Raw genomic sequence first — 19,983 nt, 5'->3', positions numbered from 1 at the left:
TAAGCTTACTTCTCAATCAGAGAAAATGGCGAAAATCAGTGAAATAGTGCAACAAATCAAGGACCCAAGGAAAACAGGAGATTACCGCATATTAGTTTTCCCAGTGAGTTTACCTAATTCTATAGTAATAAGCTTTCAGAACAAAATGGAAATATTACCTTAGTTTATCTCTCAAGGTTGTATCATTTCAGCTACAGGCATTTTTAGTTAATTAAGTAAGCTAATTAATTTAAAAATCTACAAATTTACACAATAAAGGAAAATGAATGTAAGAAGAGCCAGACAATGGGTAGAAGAGGAAGGAAGTCAAACAGCAGGAGCTTGCCTCTGTATAAATACATATAGAAAAGGGTACCTCCCACCCCCTTAACACACCAAATTTATAGCCACTACAAAACTTCCATGTACATTGTCCCTTCCCTAATCCAAACCATGCCTATCCAGCTTGTCTCTGCCCAAGCCCCATCTCCCCTTTGTAATATATTCCAAGCACCCTATTCCACAATGGTCCTTTCCCTCCTCATGCATGAGCCTCATCTTTGAATTTAGCCCTGTTATCATATCTTATGTAATGTTTATCTCCCAATCAGATTTTACATTTTCAGAGAAGAGAATGTCTTTTGCATTTCTCATAGACCCTAGCATAAACATAGACATATAAAAGGCACTCAGACACTTGATGAATAAACAGACTAAATTATTTCCATGAATTATATTCAAGCTTCAATTGTTGATCTTTTTCACCTTCCCCAAAATGCAGATAAAAACTTCGCCATAAAGCTTTTAATGATAGGGGACAGTGAAAGGAGGTGAAAGAAAGAAAGGAAAAGAAGAAAAGGAAAGAAAAAAGAAAAGGAAAGGAAAGAGAAAGAAAAAGAAAGAAAGAAAGAAAGAAAGAAAGAAAGAAAGAAAGAAAGAAAGAAAGAAAGAAAGAAAGAAAGAAAGAAAGAAAGAAAGAAAGAAAGAAAGAAAGAAAAGATAAAAGAAAGAGAGAGAGAGAAAGAAAAGAAAAGAAAGGAGAGAGAGAAAGAAAGAATGAGAAAGAAAGAACCTATTCAAATCTGAGCTGCTTTTGAAGTGTCGGCAAATCCTCAGTCTCTGGTATAGTAAGGCAAGGGAATTCCTTACTCTGCCTGCCCATAGTAAAGCTTAGAGGCCTTCAACTGTGCCTTGTTGCTAAGTGAAATCCCCACAAACTTTCTACAAAACATGTTCTTGATGCACATTAAAGAAGATAGAGAAAGAGGGAACAGGTATCCCAATGCTGGTTCTATCCCTGTGTTATTTAACCAACTTATTGAAGTTCAAAAGAGAAAGACTTTTACAGAATTCCATACCTGAATCATATATAACACATTTATTCAACAAATGTTATTTGCAATATTATAAGAATAGCTAACATTTTTGAAAACATGTTTTTGTTTCATGCATTGTGTAAGTGCTTTCACACATCACCTTGATAACACTCTATATAAGGAAAATACCATAATTATTCTTATTTTTGGAGATAAGAATGCTTAGACAGACTGAATAAGAACTTACTCCAAGATAGCAAGAACAAGTCACAAAGCTAGAATTTTTACTTAGGTCTCTGATGCCAAAGCCCAAACTAAATCACCTTCTATGGTTACAAGATCCAACAATACTCAAATATTTTTATTTTTGAATTTTAATGTATTAAAAATAAATTTAATCCACCTTTTCAGGAACTATTCCTGAACCTATTCCAAAGGCACTAACTTGGGTATTTAATTATGTTTCTGTTTGCCCAAAAGATGCTTTTTATCTCAAACTTATAGTAAATAGTAAGCTGAGTCAGAAGCAACTCAAACAATAGACTAAGCACTAGTGGCCCTGGCAGAGATGCTTGACACTAAGTATTTGCATTCTCTTTCAGGAATTTTTTTTTTCCTATTAGAAATCTTAAAAATTAAAAATAAAATGTCAAAGCAATGTTATGAAAAAAAGCTGGAACAAGGGATTTCCAGGTGCCGAGGCAGCAAACTGAAACAAATTGCCCAGCACACTCACAGAAAACATGCATCAAAAAAGGGGCTCCATTAAACGTGGGCCCTACTAGCAGAATGACCAGTTTAGATAAAATTTCCCTTAAAAAGCTCATGGAAAAATTCAGATTTGATTGACAATATTCTTTTATGTTCATTCCAAGTATAGGCCACATGCCATTTAGACTTTGCAGACTGTTGAGTAGAGGATAAGAACTCTTAGTAATGCTATTATTCCAGGACTTTTGGCTATCCATTATCTGTATATATCAATAACTTCCCTCTAACATCCAAAACCAGCTTCAGAGAAAAGAAAAAGTCCTGTGAATTCTCTAAAGAGTTTTCCATACAGCTTCACCTGTTCCATTGACAGAAAAATCTCAGGCAGCACTTAAAACAGTGACAGCAATAAGGCAAGAGCTTAATGTTAGCTATCATTATCAGCATGATTATTTCCATAGTCCCAGATCAGTCTTAAGAGGCGGCAGAGCAAACAATCAGGTGATAGTTTCAGGGCTAAAGGCTGTCCTCTACCCTCAAATAATACTTCTACTAGGGTTGCTGGTGCTCGAATTTCCACCCCCAGAAAAGAATTTCTTTGGCTTTAGGGTCAGTTTGTGAAAATGCAATGTCAAGATTGATGGAATTTTAAACTTATTTACATCAAGATTACCCAAATTTATTAGATTTCTTCAAGGCAAGTTTGCTAAGGAAAGGAAAGGGAGGATTTGAGGGCATAAAAACAATCTTAGGGCAAAAATAGATAAATGAGGAGGCAGTTTTCCAGTGAGACAGACCCAATTATGCAAACAAGGGAGTGGGCTTTAGGGTCAATATTACTTCGCAAACTAGTGGCCAATACCAATTTAGCACCGTCGCTTATCTCCTTCTCAAAATCGTCTACAATATAGCAGTGATGTTGCTTTATTTACAGGGCAACTAACCGGAAGAACGTCAGGACAACGAGTTTGCAATTTACAGTCTCTGGACAGGGTTGAAAGTCAGCTTTTTTTTTTTCCTTTTTTAAATTTTTTTAATTTTTTATTTTATTTTATTTTATTTATTTATTTATTTATTTTTGAGATGGAGTCTTGCGATGTCGCCCAGGCTGGAGTGCAGTGGCGCGATCTCGGCTCACTACAACCTCCACCTCCCGGGTTCAAGCGAGTCTCCTGTCTCAGCCTCCCAAGTAGCTGGGACTACAAGTGCCCGCCACCACGCCCAGCTAATTTTCGTATTTTCAGTAAAGACGGGGGTTTCACCATATTGGCCAGGCTGGTCTCGAACTCCTGACCTCGTGATCCGCCCGCCTCGGCCTCTCAAGGTGCTGGGAATACAGGCGTGAGCCACCGCGCCCGGCCGAGAGTCAGTTATTACAAGCACTCAAATGTGTCTGGGCCCGAAAACAAAACAAAAAAGTCGTGACTTCCCAGATCTTAGGTAAGGCATACATTCCTCTGCAAGGAGGGCCGAAATTTCTACCTATCAGGCAAAAGGCAAAAAGCCCGGAAGGGTGGGGGAGAAGCAAGCTGGATGGCTCCAGGAAGTGGGTGGGGAGAAAGCTGCCGAGGTTGGAGCCAACCCTAGCAACAGAAGGTTTGCACACGCCTAGCAGAGGGAGTCCCGGGCCGAAGCGTGCAGCGGTCACGAGCGCTTTTGGCAGTGCTGTCCCCTTCGATTCCGATCATCACGCAACCATCTAGCCCGGGTTTGGGACGGAAAACAGGCTTGTAAATTGGGCGGCGGCCGGTGTTCTCGCAGCTGAGTCACAGCCCAGCCAACTTTTACAGCGTTTCCCAGAAAGAAAATAAAAAGTCCCAGTCCCGGAGCCCACCACTCGCTTCTAATTCCCACTCCCCTGTGTCACCTGACCCAGGATAACTCCAGCCCCACTGCTGAGATATTTCCCACTCATGGGGCAACTTCTCGCCCGCGCAAAGCCTCGTGGTACCCCGAGCGCTCTCCAAGTGCTACCAACCCCGCAGATAGGAGAGCAGGAGCGAGGCGAAGGGCTGCGTCCTCACCTGCAGGACACGGACACCTCCACTCGCGTGGCCGGGATGGCAGCGCTCAGCTGGTTCAAGTCCCCGATGCCCGCAGTGCTGGTGTAGCGGCTGTCCATATTGGGAGGAGGCGCCTTGGACTTGTCCGGCGCTCACAACCAGAGCTCGGGAGGACTGAGGGCTAGCTCCCGTCAGGCGGGGATGGGGGTTGAGGGTGGAGGCAGAAGAAGGAGGCGGAGGCAGCGCGCAGGATGGGGGAGGGAAGGGCGGAGGCGGACTTCCGCGCAGAGCCACGAGGGAACCACGAACCAGTACTGGGTGAAACTGACGCTGCCGGGGAAGTGGCGCGCGGGGCTCCCGGCTTCCCAGCCCCCTTCCGGCAGGCAGGAGCCCGGGCGGCGGACACACTCCGTGATCCCCTTCTGGCTGGAGGGGTCAGGCTTGGTGGACCCAGCAAGCAGCCTGATGGAGTAGGGGGCACCAGACGCAGACCCGTACGGTCCAGGACTGCAAGCCCTCGCCGGCTCTGCGAGCTTTTAGGTTTCGTCTCTACCTCTGCACACCCACACTCGCCTCCTGGGCCGCGACAGCTTCCTCCTGTCAATCAGGTGTGGACGGGAAGGTCTCGAAGTTTCCTCGCCTGAGTTGAAAGCTGGAGGTGGGGGTACCTCTGCCGGTTCCTAACTGCCCCGTTATAAGCCCCTCTCCCCCACAATTGGTTCTCACCTCGCCCTCGGAGCTCATGGGAGATCCCTCCGTCCCTCCTACTGTGCCCTCAGGCAGATGAGTCTGGTCCTAGCTTCTGGACTGCCCACCGTCGGCCACTTAAGAGTTGGGGACGGTGGGGCATTGTGACGCTCTCCAAACCTTGCAACGCGGTGGCAAAGTGGCCGATCAATATATGGGACAGGTGGGGGCGGGGGGCGGACTCTAAGGAGGAAAGAACAATACTACTTGGGATTTAAGGGAACAATCTGGATTGTGTCTCCCCTTGGTTTTTTGGAGCTTAGAGGTCTAACGGCGACAATCCTCCTACAATAAGGGTTCTTCTGGGTCCCTCGTTTCCAAAGGCATGAAAATTCTGACCTGAAAATGGGGGCAGGGGGTGGGTGTCACAACCATATAACGCAGCTCCTTCACCCGACTCCCACCCGCAAGACCTGAGACCTGACGGATTAAAGCAGAGAGGAGTCAGAGTGAGCGCTGCGTTGAGGAAACTGCATTCCAGGGCAGTAAGACTGGTGCCAAGATGCAGTCGCGGCAAAAGCATCCAGAGGTAGATGCGGCGCCCCTCCGTTGCAGAGACCTTTACTCCCCGCGCCTTCAGTCCTGCCTCACCCGAGCGCCTGCGGGTCCCGGGCGCCCGCCACCAGGCGGCGACGGAGAACAGGACGCGGCGCAGCTGGAAGGCGAAGGATGGAGAGGGGGCGGGTGTCCGCCCGCCAGATTCAGCGCTGCAAGCATGGAGTTTCCAGCTGGTTGGGCTAAGTCTGGGAGGAGCAGTTTTTGCGGTGGAGGACTTACCTTGAGTTGTAACATTTTAATCCACTTGTAGCCCCCTGCCTAGAGGATCTGTAGAGGCGGGTGAGAGTGTGTAGGTGCAGTCTTGCCGCTTCCCCTGCCGAGTGTACTTCCCCTGTTTCTATTTGGTTTCCTTTCCTGATTTCCCCACCCACCGCTTTTTCTTTTTCTTTTTTTTCTTCCTCTTGTCCTATTACAAATTAAACTGTACTTTACTGCGATTTGGAAATGCCCTAAAACTCCAGGCATTTCTATTATGCTGCTCAAAATTAATTTGGCATAGAAATCTAGATTTTTTGTTTAAGCTCACCAGATTTTTTACTTTACAGGAGCCTACTGAAGAAATGAAAGTTGAGAACTTTAGTAGTCAACATGTGGGATACTTACTTCTAATTTGTTTCCACTTTAGTGAGATATAACTGATATATAATGAACTGCACATAAAGTGCGTCCCTCATTTGATAAATGTTGACTCATGTATCTCTCCGTGCAGCCATCACCAAAATCAAAATAATGAATCATTCCATCACCCCAAAAATTTTCTTCTGTACCTCCTTTCATCACTGAAACAACCCTCTGAGCAACCTCTGATCTTTATGTCACTATAGATGAGTTTGCATTTTTAAAAATTGTGTATGTGGAATCATAAAGCAGGTAGTATTTTTGGTCCGGCTTCTTCTACTAAGCAAAATTCTTTTGAGATTCATCTATGTTAGCATCAATAGTTCATTCTATTTTTTTTAACTGAATAGTATTTCGTTGTATATATATGCGCTATAAATTGTCCATTCACCTGTTGAGGGACATTTTGGTTGTTCGAACTTTGGGCAATTACAAATAAAACTGATATGAACATATATGTACAACTCTTTCTGTGGACATATGTTTACATTACTTCTGAGTAAGTACCTAGGAGTGGAATAGCTGGATCATATGGAATGTGTATGTTTAACTTTTTAAGAAACTATTAAGGCCAGGTACGGTGGCTCATGCCTGCAATCCCAGCACTTTGGGAGTCCAAGGTGGGCGGATCACGAGGTCAAGAAATCGAGACCAGCCTGGCCAACATGGTGAAGCCCCATCTCTACTAAAAATACAAAAATTAGCTGGGCATGGTGGCACGTGCCTGCAGTCCCAGCTACTCGGAGGCTGAGGCAGGAGAATCTCTTGAACCCAGGAGGCAGAGGTTGCAGTGACCTCAGATCACACCATTGCACTCCAGCTTAGCAACAGAGCGAGACTCCGTCTCAAAAAGAAAAAGAAAAAGAGACTATTAAACTTTTTTTCAAAATAGTTTTACTACTTTTCTTTCCCACAACAGTATATGAGAGATCTGGTTGCACACATCCTTGCCAACATTTATTATGGTCTTTTAAATTTTAGCTTATCTAACAGATGTGTAGTAATAGCTCATGTGGCTTAATGACTAATGATGTTGAACGTATTTTCCTATGTCTTTTTGCTATATGTATATGTATCTTCTTTGGTGAAGTGTCGTCATATATTTTACTTGTTTTTTATTAGATTTTGGTTTCCTTATTTGTGAATTTTGAAAATTCTTTATTTTGTATCCAAGACCTTTATCACATGTGGTTTACAAAATATTTTCTGACAGTCTGTAGCTTGTGTTTTCATTCTCTTAACTGTTATCAAAGAGAAAAAGTTTCTAATTTTGATGAATCTAGTTCTTCAGCTTTATCTATTATAAATCAAAATATTGATGTCAAAACTGAGAAATATTTGTCTAATGTGAGATCACAAAAATTATCATCTTCTATACTTTCCCCTAGAAATTTCATAGTTTTAGGTTTTACATTTATCTCTATAATTTATTTTGATTTTTCTAATCAAAGTTCTTATTTTTACACATTGTCATCAGATTTTTCCAGCACCATTTGTTGAAAATACTACCATTTTTCATTGAAAAATCTTTGCATCCTTTGCCAAAAATTAACATATATCTATGAGTCAATTTTTTAGACTCTATCCTATTCCATTGACCTATTTGTATTTCTTTAAACCAATGCCACAGAGTCTTGATTACTGTAGCTTTAAAATAATTCTTAAAGTCAGGTAGTATAACTTTTCCAACTTTGATCCTCTTCAAAATTAGTTTTTCATTTTTAATCCTTCTCATTTTCGTACAAATTTTAGAATCAGCTAGACAAGGTCCACAAAAAGTCTTGTTGAGATTTTCACTGGGGTTGCATTGATTCTGTCAACAAATTAGAGAATAATTGACATTTGGTCCAAATTAATCTTCTGATCTATGAATATTATATATCTTTCCATTTATTTAGGTCTTCCGTAATATCTGTCAGCAGTGGACTCGTGTGCTTAAGGAGAGAGAGATTTGGAAAATACAGACAGAGAACAAGGCCATGTGGAGACAGAGGCAGAGACTGAAGTTGTGCCACCAAAGGCAAAGAATATCAAGTATCGTCAGTAACCCCAGGAAGCTAGAAGAGGCCAGGAAAGATTTTTCTTAGAGACCTTGGAAGGAGCCTGACCCTGGAACACCCTGAATTTAGACTTCTGGCCCCCCAAAACTGTGAAAGAATAAATTTCTGTTGTTTTAAGCAATTCAGTTTGCAGTAATTCATTACAGCAGCCCTAGGAAAAGTAATACATATCGATAACATTTATTATTTCCATTTTACTGACTCTTTCAAGTTCTGTGCTTATAAATTCGTCATAGTGAAGTAAGCTTTAAATAAAACTTTGAAAGTATATTCAAATTCTGTTGCTATAGTTAGCACAATACGGAAAGGAATATAATTTTTAAAAATAAAATTTAATAAAATATAAATTATGACATGTCTAAACTTTTATTTTGGAGATTTTATAATAAAAAGTTTATATTTGTTAAAATTCATTTAAATAATATAAAGCCCTTGGAATATGCTAAAAATCAAAGATAAGTTACATTTACTACAACATAATAAGCCATCATTCACTGAATCAGTGATTTAGCAAACATTAATTCAATGTCTGCTATGCACTAGGCACTGTACTAGATATAAGAGCTAAAACTAGATATAAGAGCTAGACCAAGTAAAAATTAGCAAGGAGATACATTATTTGGTAAAGTTTATACTGACTGAATCATCGAGCTCTGTTTTTTAAATAGTTTCAACTTTTATTTTAGATCTCTGAGGTACATGTATAGGTTTGTTAAAGAGATAGATTTTGTGATGCTGAGGTTCAGGATGCAAATGATCCTGTTGCCCAGATAGTGAGCATAGTTACCAAAAGTTAGTTTTTCATCCTTTGCCTCCATCCTTCCCGCCCCCCTCTATTAGTCCCCAGTGTCTGTTTTTGCCATCTTTATGTCCGTGAGCACCCAAAGTTTAGTTCTCACATATAAGTAAGAATGTGCAGTATTTGGTTTTCTGTTCCTGAATTAATTTTCTTAGAATAACGGCCTCTAGCTGCATCTGTGTTACAAAGAACATGATTTTGTTCATTTTTATGGCTGCCTAGTATTTCAATGGTGTATACGTACTATATTTTCCTTATCCAATCCACTGTTGACAGGCGCCTACATTAATTCCATATCTTGGTTATTGTGAATCAAGGAGTTCTTTTCATTTCTGAGATTTTTATTATTTCACAAGATTAGAGAAGACTTCAATTTGTAAATTAAATGATTATTAAACATTATTTTCAGAAGGACTTATTTACAAAATAGCTTCATTAAGGAGAGGATAATGAGAAAAACATATGAAGAGAAAGACCAAACAAATAAGAAAAAAAAAAAAAAAAACCACTGTTGAGGCTCCAATGAAAGCAACAAAACAGAAAGAAAGGAACATACTTTTTGAAGCATGTCCCTGAAACAGTGTATACTTATAATATAAGGATAAAATGTATTTACCTTGCCTGGCAAGTGATGTATCAGCTCACATATAAATCCAAAACAAATTGGACTGAGTATTTCTTCAGGGTATAGCATCATCATGGGACATTTGTTCTATTGGCTCCAACAACTATCCTAGCCAAAGATAAGTCAGAAATACCAGCATTGCTGTATGCTCACCTTTAAAATACCTTCAGGAAATTGAAGAAAATATATAGTTCTCTACCCTCTGTGGATAGCTTTATAATTACTTTAACTACTAGACCTGCTCTATGAAATCACAGCTTAAAATAAAATAAACCTATATCACAGCAAAAACGGGCTAATTGTTCAATTTGGGGGAGTGGCAGATGAGGGAAAACATTGTGATGAGTGGCCAAAACATGTTTTCTGAGTACCTGCCTTCTCTCTGGATCAGATAACCACCTGGTTTTAAACCATACAAAGTGGATCAAGTCTGTAAACAATTCAATCATTTCAAACATTAAAATTGTCAATATCACTAACACTTTTTGCTTAAAGTTACCTTTGTGACCAAGTAAGATCAATGTCTCACCAACCTCATCAATTACCACCTTGCCAATCGCTAAGACAGTCGGAAGACTGTCACTTTTAAAATCAACTTTAAAATACTATAAATAATAACAAAGTTAAGATCTGTCATGAATAAGTGTCTAGGGACAGTAAATCCATATTTTAATCAAGTGACACTTTTCTAAGGGACCATGTATGATTACTTAGGTAAACCTAGTCTCAACTAAATGTTTCCAAAGTAAATTTTACACTTGAGAGCACATAGAATGCAAAATCTTTTAAATTTCAGAATTTCACACTTCATATTGAAGCATATAATTTATTTCACATGATGTTTTGAAGATCTTGGGTTGGTTTAGATATTTGTTTTCCATTATCACAGAGTCAACTGGCTCCACCCACTGGCTATTCAGTAAAGGGAGGCCATAAACTTGCAGGAGTCAAGGGAGAGTGTAGATCAGGAAGGTGAGCAAACTGAGGTTAGTTGTTTTACTATAACTGAATCTTTTATTATTTTTAATGATAATATTTCAGCTATCTATTGTCGTATAACTAGCCCTCCAGCATTTAGTCATGCAAAACAACATGATTTTACTCTTTTTCATGAGTCTTTGGGTCAGGAATTAGGGCAGGGCTTGGCCAGGCAGTTCTGCTCCATGTAGCAGCTGTTTGGGTCATACACATGGCTGCATTCAGCTAGAGGCTGGCTGGACTGGAAAATCCAACAGGGCTTCATTCCTGTGTCTGGCAGCTCAGTGCCTTTCCCCCATGTAGCTGCTCTGTGGTTTCTCCTCCTTCTCAAGTCTCTCCTGAGCTTTTCCACAACATGGTGGCTGACTTTCCCAGAGCCAAAGTGGAAGCCGCCAGGCCTCTGAAAGCCTCGGCCCAGAACTGGCACAGTGTCACTGATTTCTAATTGTCAAAGCAAGTCTCAAGGCCAGTGTAAGGGTTGGATGGAGAGGGGTGACCGACTTGACTTACAGGGTAGAGCAGCATGCACATATTATGAGGGAAGGAATTGTTGGAAGGCATCCTTGGGGACTACCTACTTAAAATAGTCAATAGAGGCTAAAATAGCATGTATCCCTCATTTTAAAAAAGACATTGATATATTTTTTTCACTAGTTTAGACTTTTTCTGTTTGAAAAGAACAAATACATTTAAGGAACCAGAAATCTCGTAGCATACATTGTAATTCTTCAAGTATTTGTCTTGAAGAATTGCTGTTATGCCAACTATAGGCTGAACAGTGGAGGTGAAGGAAGAAATTGAGAAGACATGAATGATATCTTCCCTCCTTCCAAGTATCTTGGAAGACCCAGCTTCAATTCATTGTACCAATGAAGAATATGAAAGAGCAAGAAATAAGCAATGATTTGTCATGAGATAATGTGGTATAGACTAATGTGATTGATGCCCAAGAAAATACATATTAATGAGAAAGACAAGCTATTAAAACTTTCCTGGAAAAATGGGACTTAACACTTTCCAACAGGTAAAAAAAAAAAAAGACAACTGACCAATATAGAAGAGGGTGACAATATAAGTAAATATAGAAGTAAAATTAAATACTACGTATGTTTGCACAGTAGAAAGACAACCAAACTCACCAAAGAAGTGTACAAATTTGGATAGACAACACAAAGTTATCCTAAAAGATCTTGTAATTAAAGTGAGGATATGTAAAAGTTTTAGCAATCTAAAATTATACAATTCTGAACTGTAGTAGAGTAGCCATGAGTCACAAGTGGCTATTTAAATGAATTACTATTTAATAAAATTTAAAATGCAGTTCTTCAGTTGCACAATTAGGTGGGTGCAAAAATAATTGCAGTTTTTGCAATTAAAAGTAATGGCAAAAACTGCAAGTACTTGTGCACTAACCTAATACATTTCAAGTGCTCAATATCCACACATGGCTATGGGCTACCCTATTGAATAGTGCAGGTGATAGAATATTTCCTTTACTCTCCAAAGTTCTTTTTTTTTTTTTGGAGATGGCGTCTCACTCTGTTACCCAGGCTGGAGTGCTGGAGTTCAGTGGTGCGATCTCAGCTCACTGCAACCTCCACCTCCCAGGCTCAAGCAATTCTCCTGCTTCAGCCTCCCGAGTAACTGGGATTACAGGTGTACACCACCATGCTCAGCTAATTTTTGTATTTTAGTTGAGATGGGGCTTCACCATGTTGGCCAGACTGGTCTCGAACTCCTGTCCTCAAGTGACCTGCCTGCCTTGGGCCTCGCAAAGTGCTGGGATTACAGGCGTGAGGCACCATGCCCGGCCTACTCTCTAAAGTTCTACTGGATAGTGCTGACAACCTGTTCTACTTCCTAAATATTTCTTAAGTCTCCTCAACTTTCACATTCTTTCCACCACTCCATTAATGATAGACATTAGTTCAGTCTATTGTGATCTCTCACCCCGGTTAATGCAACACTCTCCTACCTTGTCTCCCTGTTTCCAGTCCCCTCCTCCAATCTGCTACCCATTCCATGGCTAGAATGCACTTTATAAAACATTAATCTGATCTTGTCAAAATCTTTCCTAAATTATTCATACCATTCTCCTTGCCTGTAATACTCCTCTCTGCCTTCTTCTTTAGCTAACACAACATATTTGGCCCCAAATCAGATGTCACTTCCTCAACAAAGTCTTTTCAGGTACTTCTGAGCCTCAGTATTCCTACCTGTTAAATGGTACCATTATGTGTGATATACAGTTAGTTAAAATTAGAGAAAATGTATGTAATTCATTTAGCACTTAACACTTAAAATGAGAGTAGTGATGCTGATTATAGTGAAGACCATAATTTGGTGGTGATGGTTTAAACACTCTGACTCTATTTTCTTACTTAAGCTTCCCAGAGGAGCGTTCCAAGTGTGACCTATCTCCCAAGTAATAATTTAAAATTACTTACGTGGCTTATATGACTAAGAGGCATCTACATTCACTACAGTTCAGCTGCACAGCCTTCCCTGAACTATTCTAACTTACTTTGCCCCTTTCCTTCTCAAAGCTTTTAAACTGTACTGCTTTTTAATTCTGTCTTACTTGGCCAACTCCTATTCAGTCCTCATGGCCTACCTAAAATGTCATTTCCTCACGGATGTATTCAATAAATACTCTCGTTTGCATTGCTTTTTAAAATAATGAATCTAGCAGGACAACTTAATGCATAGAGAAGAGACATATATGAAATTTGAGGATTCTTCTATCTAATAAAGAAAATAGCAGTATGTTTCTTCTAGAGTTGTAGACATTTATTTGAATATGATTACTCAATGATACCCAGCTAACATTGAGAGACTTCCTAGAATAAAGCCTTTACTCCTTGAAATTCAGATGTCTTTGAAAGGGGCCTGTCCATAAGAATTTTACAAGGATATTTTTTCATGATTATTAAGCACAGAACAAGACTTATTTTTTATAAATGTTTTCAGCCTCTAAATTTATCAAAAATGTCTTCTAAGTAGCTTTTCACTAAATCTGCTAATTCAGAGAGTTTGATTTTTCAAGACTGTCGAAAGAAATCCATTTGCAAGAATGAATCAGAAAGGCAGGCCTAAAGAATTCTGAAACTTTTTAAAAGAACACAAGAAAAAATACATTCTTATAAAAGGAGTATGAAGTCTAAAATATTTTGCACCTACAGACACCTTCCTAAATGCCCAAAATAAGCGATAACTTTTAACTATCATAATTAGAATAAGTATTATTTGACAATTTGCTTAATACCTATTTCCCCTGCTAGATTTTGAGCCTCAAGGGCATAGAAGTCCATCTGTCTTACTCACTGGTTGTCCCCTGCACTCAGTGTACACCGATGTGAGTGAGGTGCTATGTGGCCAAGGACTGTTGAAAGTATCTAAATTCACTTGGATATGTTGAGTTCAGCGAGAGCTGAGCACTTGGATGGATTGTCCAACAGGCATTTGGAACTGGTGAGAGTACAAGATTGTTGACACTGGAATCAATAGCTTAGAATTAGTAGTGGATGCCAAGTATTTTGGTGAGTACTCCAAGAAAGAAAGGAAAAGAAGAAAAATAAGGATCAAATCTGATGCGTATCTGGCCTTGGGAGAGAAGGACAAAGAAATTTCCCACCAAGGAAACAAGTTGGGAAGAAGGACGTGGACAAATAAGAAAAGAAAAACAAACAAACAAACAAAACAGCATCAAGACACTAAATAAAAAGAGGAAGCTATTAAAGATAAAGATGTCAATGGGATCATTGTGGTAGAAGCTGCAAAGGCCACATTCCTGCCTTGTTTTTGTTGTCCCTGTGGGTTGCCTAACTCTTTTTCTTGGGCAGTTACCAATGTTACAGAATCCTCTAAAGATTTTCTGTAATCATCCAAGGACTGTCTTTCAGATTCTTCTACCAAAATGTCCTAGAACCCCAACGGTAGCTCCCACTGTGATGTCTTGAGAATAAAGCCCACCTACTTCACATGCCATTAAGCCAGAAAATAGCTCTTAAGTAAGCAACTACATGGCTGAGGACCTTACATAGGAACAATCCCCTCTGGCCTACTATGGCCAGATGTATGAAGAACTAATGCCTCATTTCCAAACCTGATTTTAGATTGCTGCTAGAGCAGGCAGATAAGCATTAATTAGTATGTGGCCAGAGTCTGCTCCGGTTTCTTTACTGCTTGGACAATTAGAATGTGCAACCATGCAAAAAAGTAAAAGTTTTACTGAAAACTAGAGAAATAGAAACAGAGAGGAAAAAAGAATATAAATCTTGGGTGTTTAGTAACTTGTTATAATTGACATTCCTATGAGTTAACCTAGCCTTTTTGGTATATTTGAAAATAATTATTTTAATTAGAAAATGTTAACATACTACAGGACCTTTCTCTAACTGTCCAAGAGATTCAGGCAAAACTTGTAATTCACAAAACTGTTTTTCATAGTTATGTTAATTGCTGTTAAATTTACCATAATTTTCTCATAACAGTTGCAATATTCTTTACTGAAAGTTCAAATAATTAAATTATTGTTTCACAAGTGAGTCCCTTAGAATGTTGTAAGGTTTGGCTGGGTGTAAAGGCTCACACCTGTAATCCCAGCACTTTGGCAGGCCAAGGCAGGCAGATCACTTGAGGCCAGGAGTTCGAGATCAGCCTGGCCAACCTGGTGAAACCCCATCTCTACTAAAAATACAAAAATTAGCTGAGCATGGTAGTGGGTCTTGTAATTCTCACTACTTGGGAGGTTGAGGCAGAAAAGTCTGATATAGAAAAGAACAAATTGATATACTGGACTTCATCAAAATTAAAAATGTTTATTATTTCAAAGACATTCTTAAGAGAATAAAGACAAATCACATAGGAGAGGAAATATGTTGCAAAACATATATCTGATCTATGACAAGAATATATAAAGAACTCAAAACTTAATAACAAACCTAACAACACAATTTGAAAAATTGAAAAAACATTTGAACACACACACACTTCACCAAAGAAGATATACAGACAACAAATAAATACTTCAAAAAATGCTAGAAAAGTGCAAATTAAAATCACAGTGAGATACTAGAGCACACATATTAGAATGGCTAAAATAAAAAAAATTGGCTATTCCAAGTATTGGTGAGGATATGGAGTAACTGGAACTTTTATATACTGCTGGTGGAAATGTAAAATGATACAGCCACTTTGGAAAACAGTTCGGAAGTCTGGATATTTATTCTTAAAAGTTAAACATACACTGATCATATGATGTGTGAGTTTAACATACACTCATCATATGATCATATGATGTAGCCATTCAACCACTAGGTATTTGCACAAGTAAACATATATTCATACAAAGATACATACATGGATGTGCATAGCAGCTTTATTTGTAATACTGAAAAAGCAAAACAGTGGGTAGTGATGGATATAATCATAATCTTGACTGTGGTGGCGCTTTCTTGATTGAACACATATGTCAAAATGTATCAAAATGAACAATTTAATTATGTATAGTTTATTGTATGTCAATAAAACCTCAATAAAGGTTTTTTTTTTTTTAATGCACATACCATTTAACCTGGCATTTCCAATTGAGGAATATATTGTACAGAAATGTTTGCAAATGTGAAATTATATTTGCCTAAGGTTACCTATTACACCAGTAAACAATATCAAAAGACTGGAAACAAATTAAGTGTTCATCAGTAAGGAATTTGATAAAGCATGTTTCACAGTTGAATATCAGGCAGGCATACTAAAGAATATTTATTTTTAGTAGAGATGAGGTTTCACCATGTTGGCCAGGCTGGTCTCCAAATCCTGACCTCAGATGATCTGCCCACCTCAGCTTCCCAAAGTGCTGGTATTACAGGTGTAAGCCATCGCGCCTGGCTGGATAAAATGATTATTAAGTGACCTTGTCACTCAATTGAGGGAAGACAGCTTTTATTCTCAAATCTTTGTTATGATACATACAGTTAGCTAAAACTCTTAATTCTTTAAATACATAATAAATATTTCTTAGATCTTTGGGAAAATATTCAAGCAATTCAATTGTTCCAACTATTGCTTGTTTTTTACCCCAACAGCGATCCTTTCCAAACCACTGGCCACAAAGACGCTAAAAGCGTCTTACTTGCAGGTGTGTTTTCTCTCACTTTCCTTCCCACCATTCCTTTCTTTCTGCCTCCTTCTGCTTTCTTTTCATAAACTATGAAATATCACACTATGCCACAGATTTGTAGTGGCCTCTGGGATACTACATTTTTGGTATAGTAGCTCTCCATATGGCAGTGAGAAAAAGACTGATTTCTATGCATTCTGTCTGGTGTTTATAGGATCTCAATGTTTCTCTATTAGGAGCTTTTAAAATCAGTACAAGAAAACTCATGCTTATCCCAGCATGAGTCAACAGGTCAAAGAATGTCAACAAACATTGAAAAGAAAAATTAATATTTAAAAGGTCTATTCATTAATTCCATGTATATTTTAGAATGGCTTACCTTCAAGAGGCCACTAAAACCATTTTCCACTAAATCTTAGGTTTTGGTGATGGTGGGTGTGGTGGTGGTTGTTATGCTTGTTTTAAGAAGCATTTCTAGTGTGACTCATTGTATTAGCTGGGCAGTTAATTGTTCTGATTGCCAAGATTGATGACTACATTGGATTTTAAAATTTTTAAAAATTTGGTGGCTGGGTGCGGTGCCTCACGCCTGTAATCCTAGCACTTTACAAGGCCAAGGAGGGCAATCACTTGAGGTCAGGAATTTGAGACCAACCTGGCCAACATGGTGAAACACCGTCTCTGTTAAAAATACAAAAATTACCTGAGCATGGTGGCACATGCCCCTAGGTTGCAGTGAGCCAAAATCATTCCACTGGACTCTAGCCTGGGTGATGGAGTGAGACTCCGTCTTAAAAAAAAAAAAAAAAAAAAAAAAAAAAAAAGATATATTTTCTTTCTTGATACTACACTAACATTCAAAGAATCACAGGTTGGAAGGACGAAATATTCTTATTCTTCACAAAAGACTTTTTTCTGCCACTTTTTTTTTATTATGACTATAGCCAAAAATAGCAGGATATTATGTAACTTCAATATATGGAATGCTAGATACATCTTCAGTGCAAATCTCTTTTCATAAACCTGCTTTATTTTTCACACAAATGGTAGCTCCATGACTCCAGAATTTGCAAGTGAAAGATAAAGTTCCAGATGGTTAACAACAGTATAAAAGGTCCACATAAATAGATTTGGTTAAGGAAGCAAAAAGTTGTATGTAGTCCAATACACATAGTCAAACCACTGGGGAAAAAATTAAAACAACATTAAAAACTTCACATACGCTCTTTTTTTGTTTCTGGTTGCAACTGATGTCTACCTGGCCCTCCACAATTGCAAACACAAAACATGTTTTCACCCAAAACAAAATGACCCACAAAAAAATAATTGAGTCAGCTTCCGAGAGACCATGGCCATCCATCAGCTGACAGTGAGCCAATACACCTGACTGCTGAGGCCAGGGTCTAGCACACAGTGACTTACGGTAAATATGTATTGAACAGATTAAAAATGGGAGGGTTTTTTTTTTAAATGTGAAGGAAAATCGGCAAAGTTAACTGGGAGGCAGTATGATTTTTCAATTCAGAGAGTTTTTAAAATCTAGAATTCTAATAATAAAGATGTTTTGTTTTGTACATATGTATTATAAGCTATGAATGACATGTAAAAATGTATACATTAAGCATTTCAGAACCTCAAATGAAATTTGCTGTATCAGATCACTCGTGAGGCAGTGAGAGTCAAAGTTGATGTATATTAAATAAGGTCAACAACTACTTCTCACCAAAACCTTGTGAAGTAAGTATTATTTAAAATAGGTATTATTTAATCCCATCGCACGTAAGAAAATTTAGAGTTAGGGAAGCTCCGTGACTTAAAGGTCACATATCTAGAGCAAGTGGCAAATGGCTCCAATCAAATAACTCCAAAGGTTGAATTCTTCTCACTATAGCACTTATCTTCCCTTCCCTCATAGCCAATCTGTTCCTCCTCTGTATGTCCATAGCATTTACAATTGCTCATAATCATTTAGCTCTGCTGACACAGCCTATAATTGTGTATCATTTTATCTATTTACTATTTTATTAATTTCCGTTCTTTCCATTTTTGTTCTTTTCTTGTGTGTCTTTTGTCTCTGTTTTCATTTTTTCTGAGTTACTAAGTTTAATGTTTAGTTTTTCACTTTTTTGTATTATAATACAAGGACTTAAAGCCATGAATTTCCCTATAATACTGCTTTAGCTGCATTCCACAAGTTTTAATATAGAGTGCAGTTGCCCCTCAGTATCCAGGGGGCTTGGTTCCAGGACCCATATGGACACCAACATCCTCAAGTCTCTGATATAAAATGGCACAGTATTGCATATAATCCCTGCACATCCTCCAGTATATTTTAAAGCATCTCTAAATTATTTATATTAGTACAACAATACAGTGTAAATGTTATGTAAATAGTTATTATGCTGTGCTTTTTAGGGAATAATGACAAGAAAAAAGTCTGTACATAAATGAAATATTTTTTAAAATATTCTTTATTTGTGGTTGATTGAATCCATGGATGTGAAACTCACAGGTGCAGAGGGCTGACTGTTGCTTTATAATACTTTACAAATTTCATTTTAACCAATTGATTGTATGCTGTCTTTTTTTCTCAAAAGAGTATCTTATCACCTTTCTATTATTGATTAATAATCCAATTACAATGTTGTCTGATAAAAAGGATTATATAAAAACAGTTTTGAGTGTATGAAGACTTATTTTATGATCTTATACATGTTTAGTTCAAGTAATTGTCCATAAATCTTCAAACATCACCATAAGAGGTCTTGAGAGGTCATTTAGTATTTATCTCTGTCTCAGGCTCTGAAAGATAGATAAATAGATAAGTCCTTGCCCAAGGATTATTTTTGTAATTTGATTGAAAACTCTCTAATAATACATCTCCTTTGGTGGAAAGGGAGATTCAATAAATAGAGAAAACAACAGCACCAAAGCAAACATTTAGGTTTGTACAGCAAGTAGATTTCAGTTCAATACATAACTAACATCATAGCTTCATAAATTAAATCTATGGGCATTTAGAGTTATGCTACAATAGAAATACCTTCTTTTGGAAGAGTAGATAGAGGATAGAGAGCTAGATAGAAGATGGATAGATAGAAGATAGATAGATAGATGGATAGATAGATACATACATACATACATACATACATAGACTCTCGACAGGTTTTGTTTTGGAAAAGTATATCCACACTCCAGGCTCCTGACTCATGCATGTAACATTCTGATAATATTCTCAGCTCAAACTAGCTAACCAGCAGGTGGCACATGCCTACCTTCTAGGGGGAGTGCAAATAATCATTAACGGACTTTCTTAAAATAACTTTACTTCCTGCTGTTGTGAACAGCTGTGACTGTTCAGATTCAAATTTTTGTATTACTTTTGTTTTAACTAAAGATTTCTTTGCCCTTTCTACTATTTAGAGTACTACTTCAATCAAATAGAAATAGGACCCTGTTTTAAAAAGA

The 19,983-nt window shown here is 38.3% G+C and overlaps 1 protein-coding gene across 3 annotated transcripts in view; it reads right to left on the bottom strand.

Moving 5' to 3' along the window:
• LOC105496899 (copine 8) overlaps nt 1-5,307 on the bottom strand; it is a 240,662-nt gene extending 235,355 nt beyond the window's left edge. For 2 of the 3 annotated variants that reach the window (XM_071071895.1, XM_011767544.3), the window contains exon 1: nt 4,031-4,309. In XM_071071895.1, coding sequence (XP_070927996.1) covers nt 4,031-4,128 — 98 coding nt within the window. In that variant the 5' untranslated portion in view covers nt 4,129-4,309. Of the gene's footprint in view, nt 1-4,030; nt 4,310-4,735 lie in introns of those variants that run through there. The other variant, XM_071071896.1, reaches the window with a different exon arrangement.
• Nucleotides 5,308-19,983: the final 14,676 nt, after the last annotated feature.

The sequence above is a fragment of the Macaca nemestrina genome, chromosome 10 (genome assembly GCF_043159975.1).
Source record: "Macaca nemestrina isolate mMacNem1 chromosome 10, mMacNem.hap1, whole genome shotgun sequence".
NCBI lineage: Eukaryota > Metazoa > Chordata > Mammalia > Primates > Cercopithecidae > Macaca > Macaca nemestrina.
Note: the sequence above shows the minus strand (reverse complement) of the source record. Positions and strands in the feature narration are given on the sequence as shown.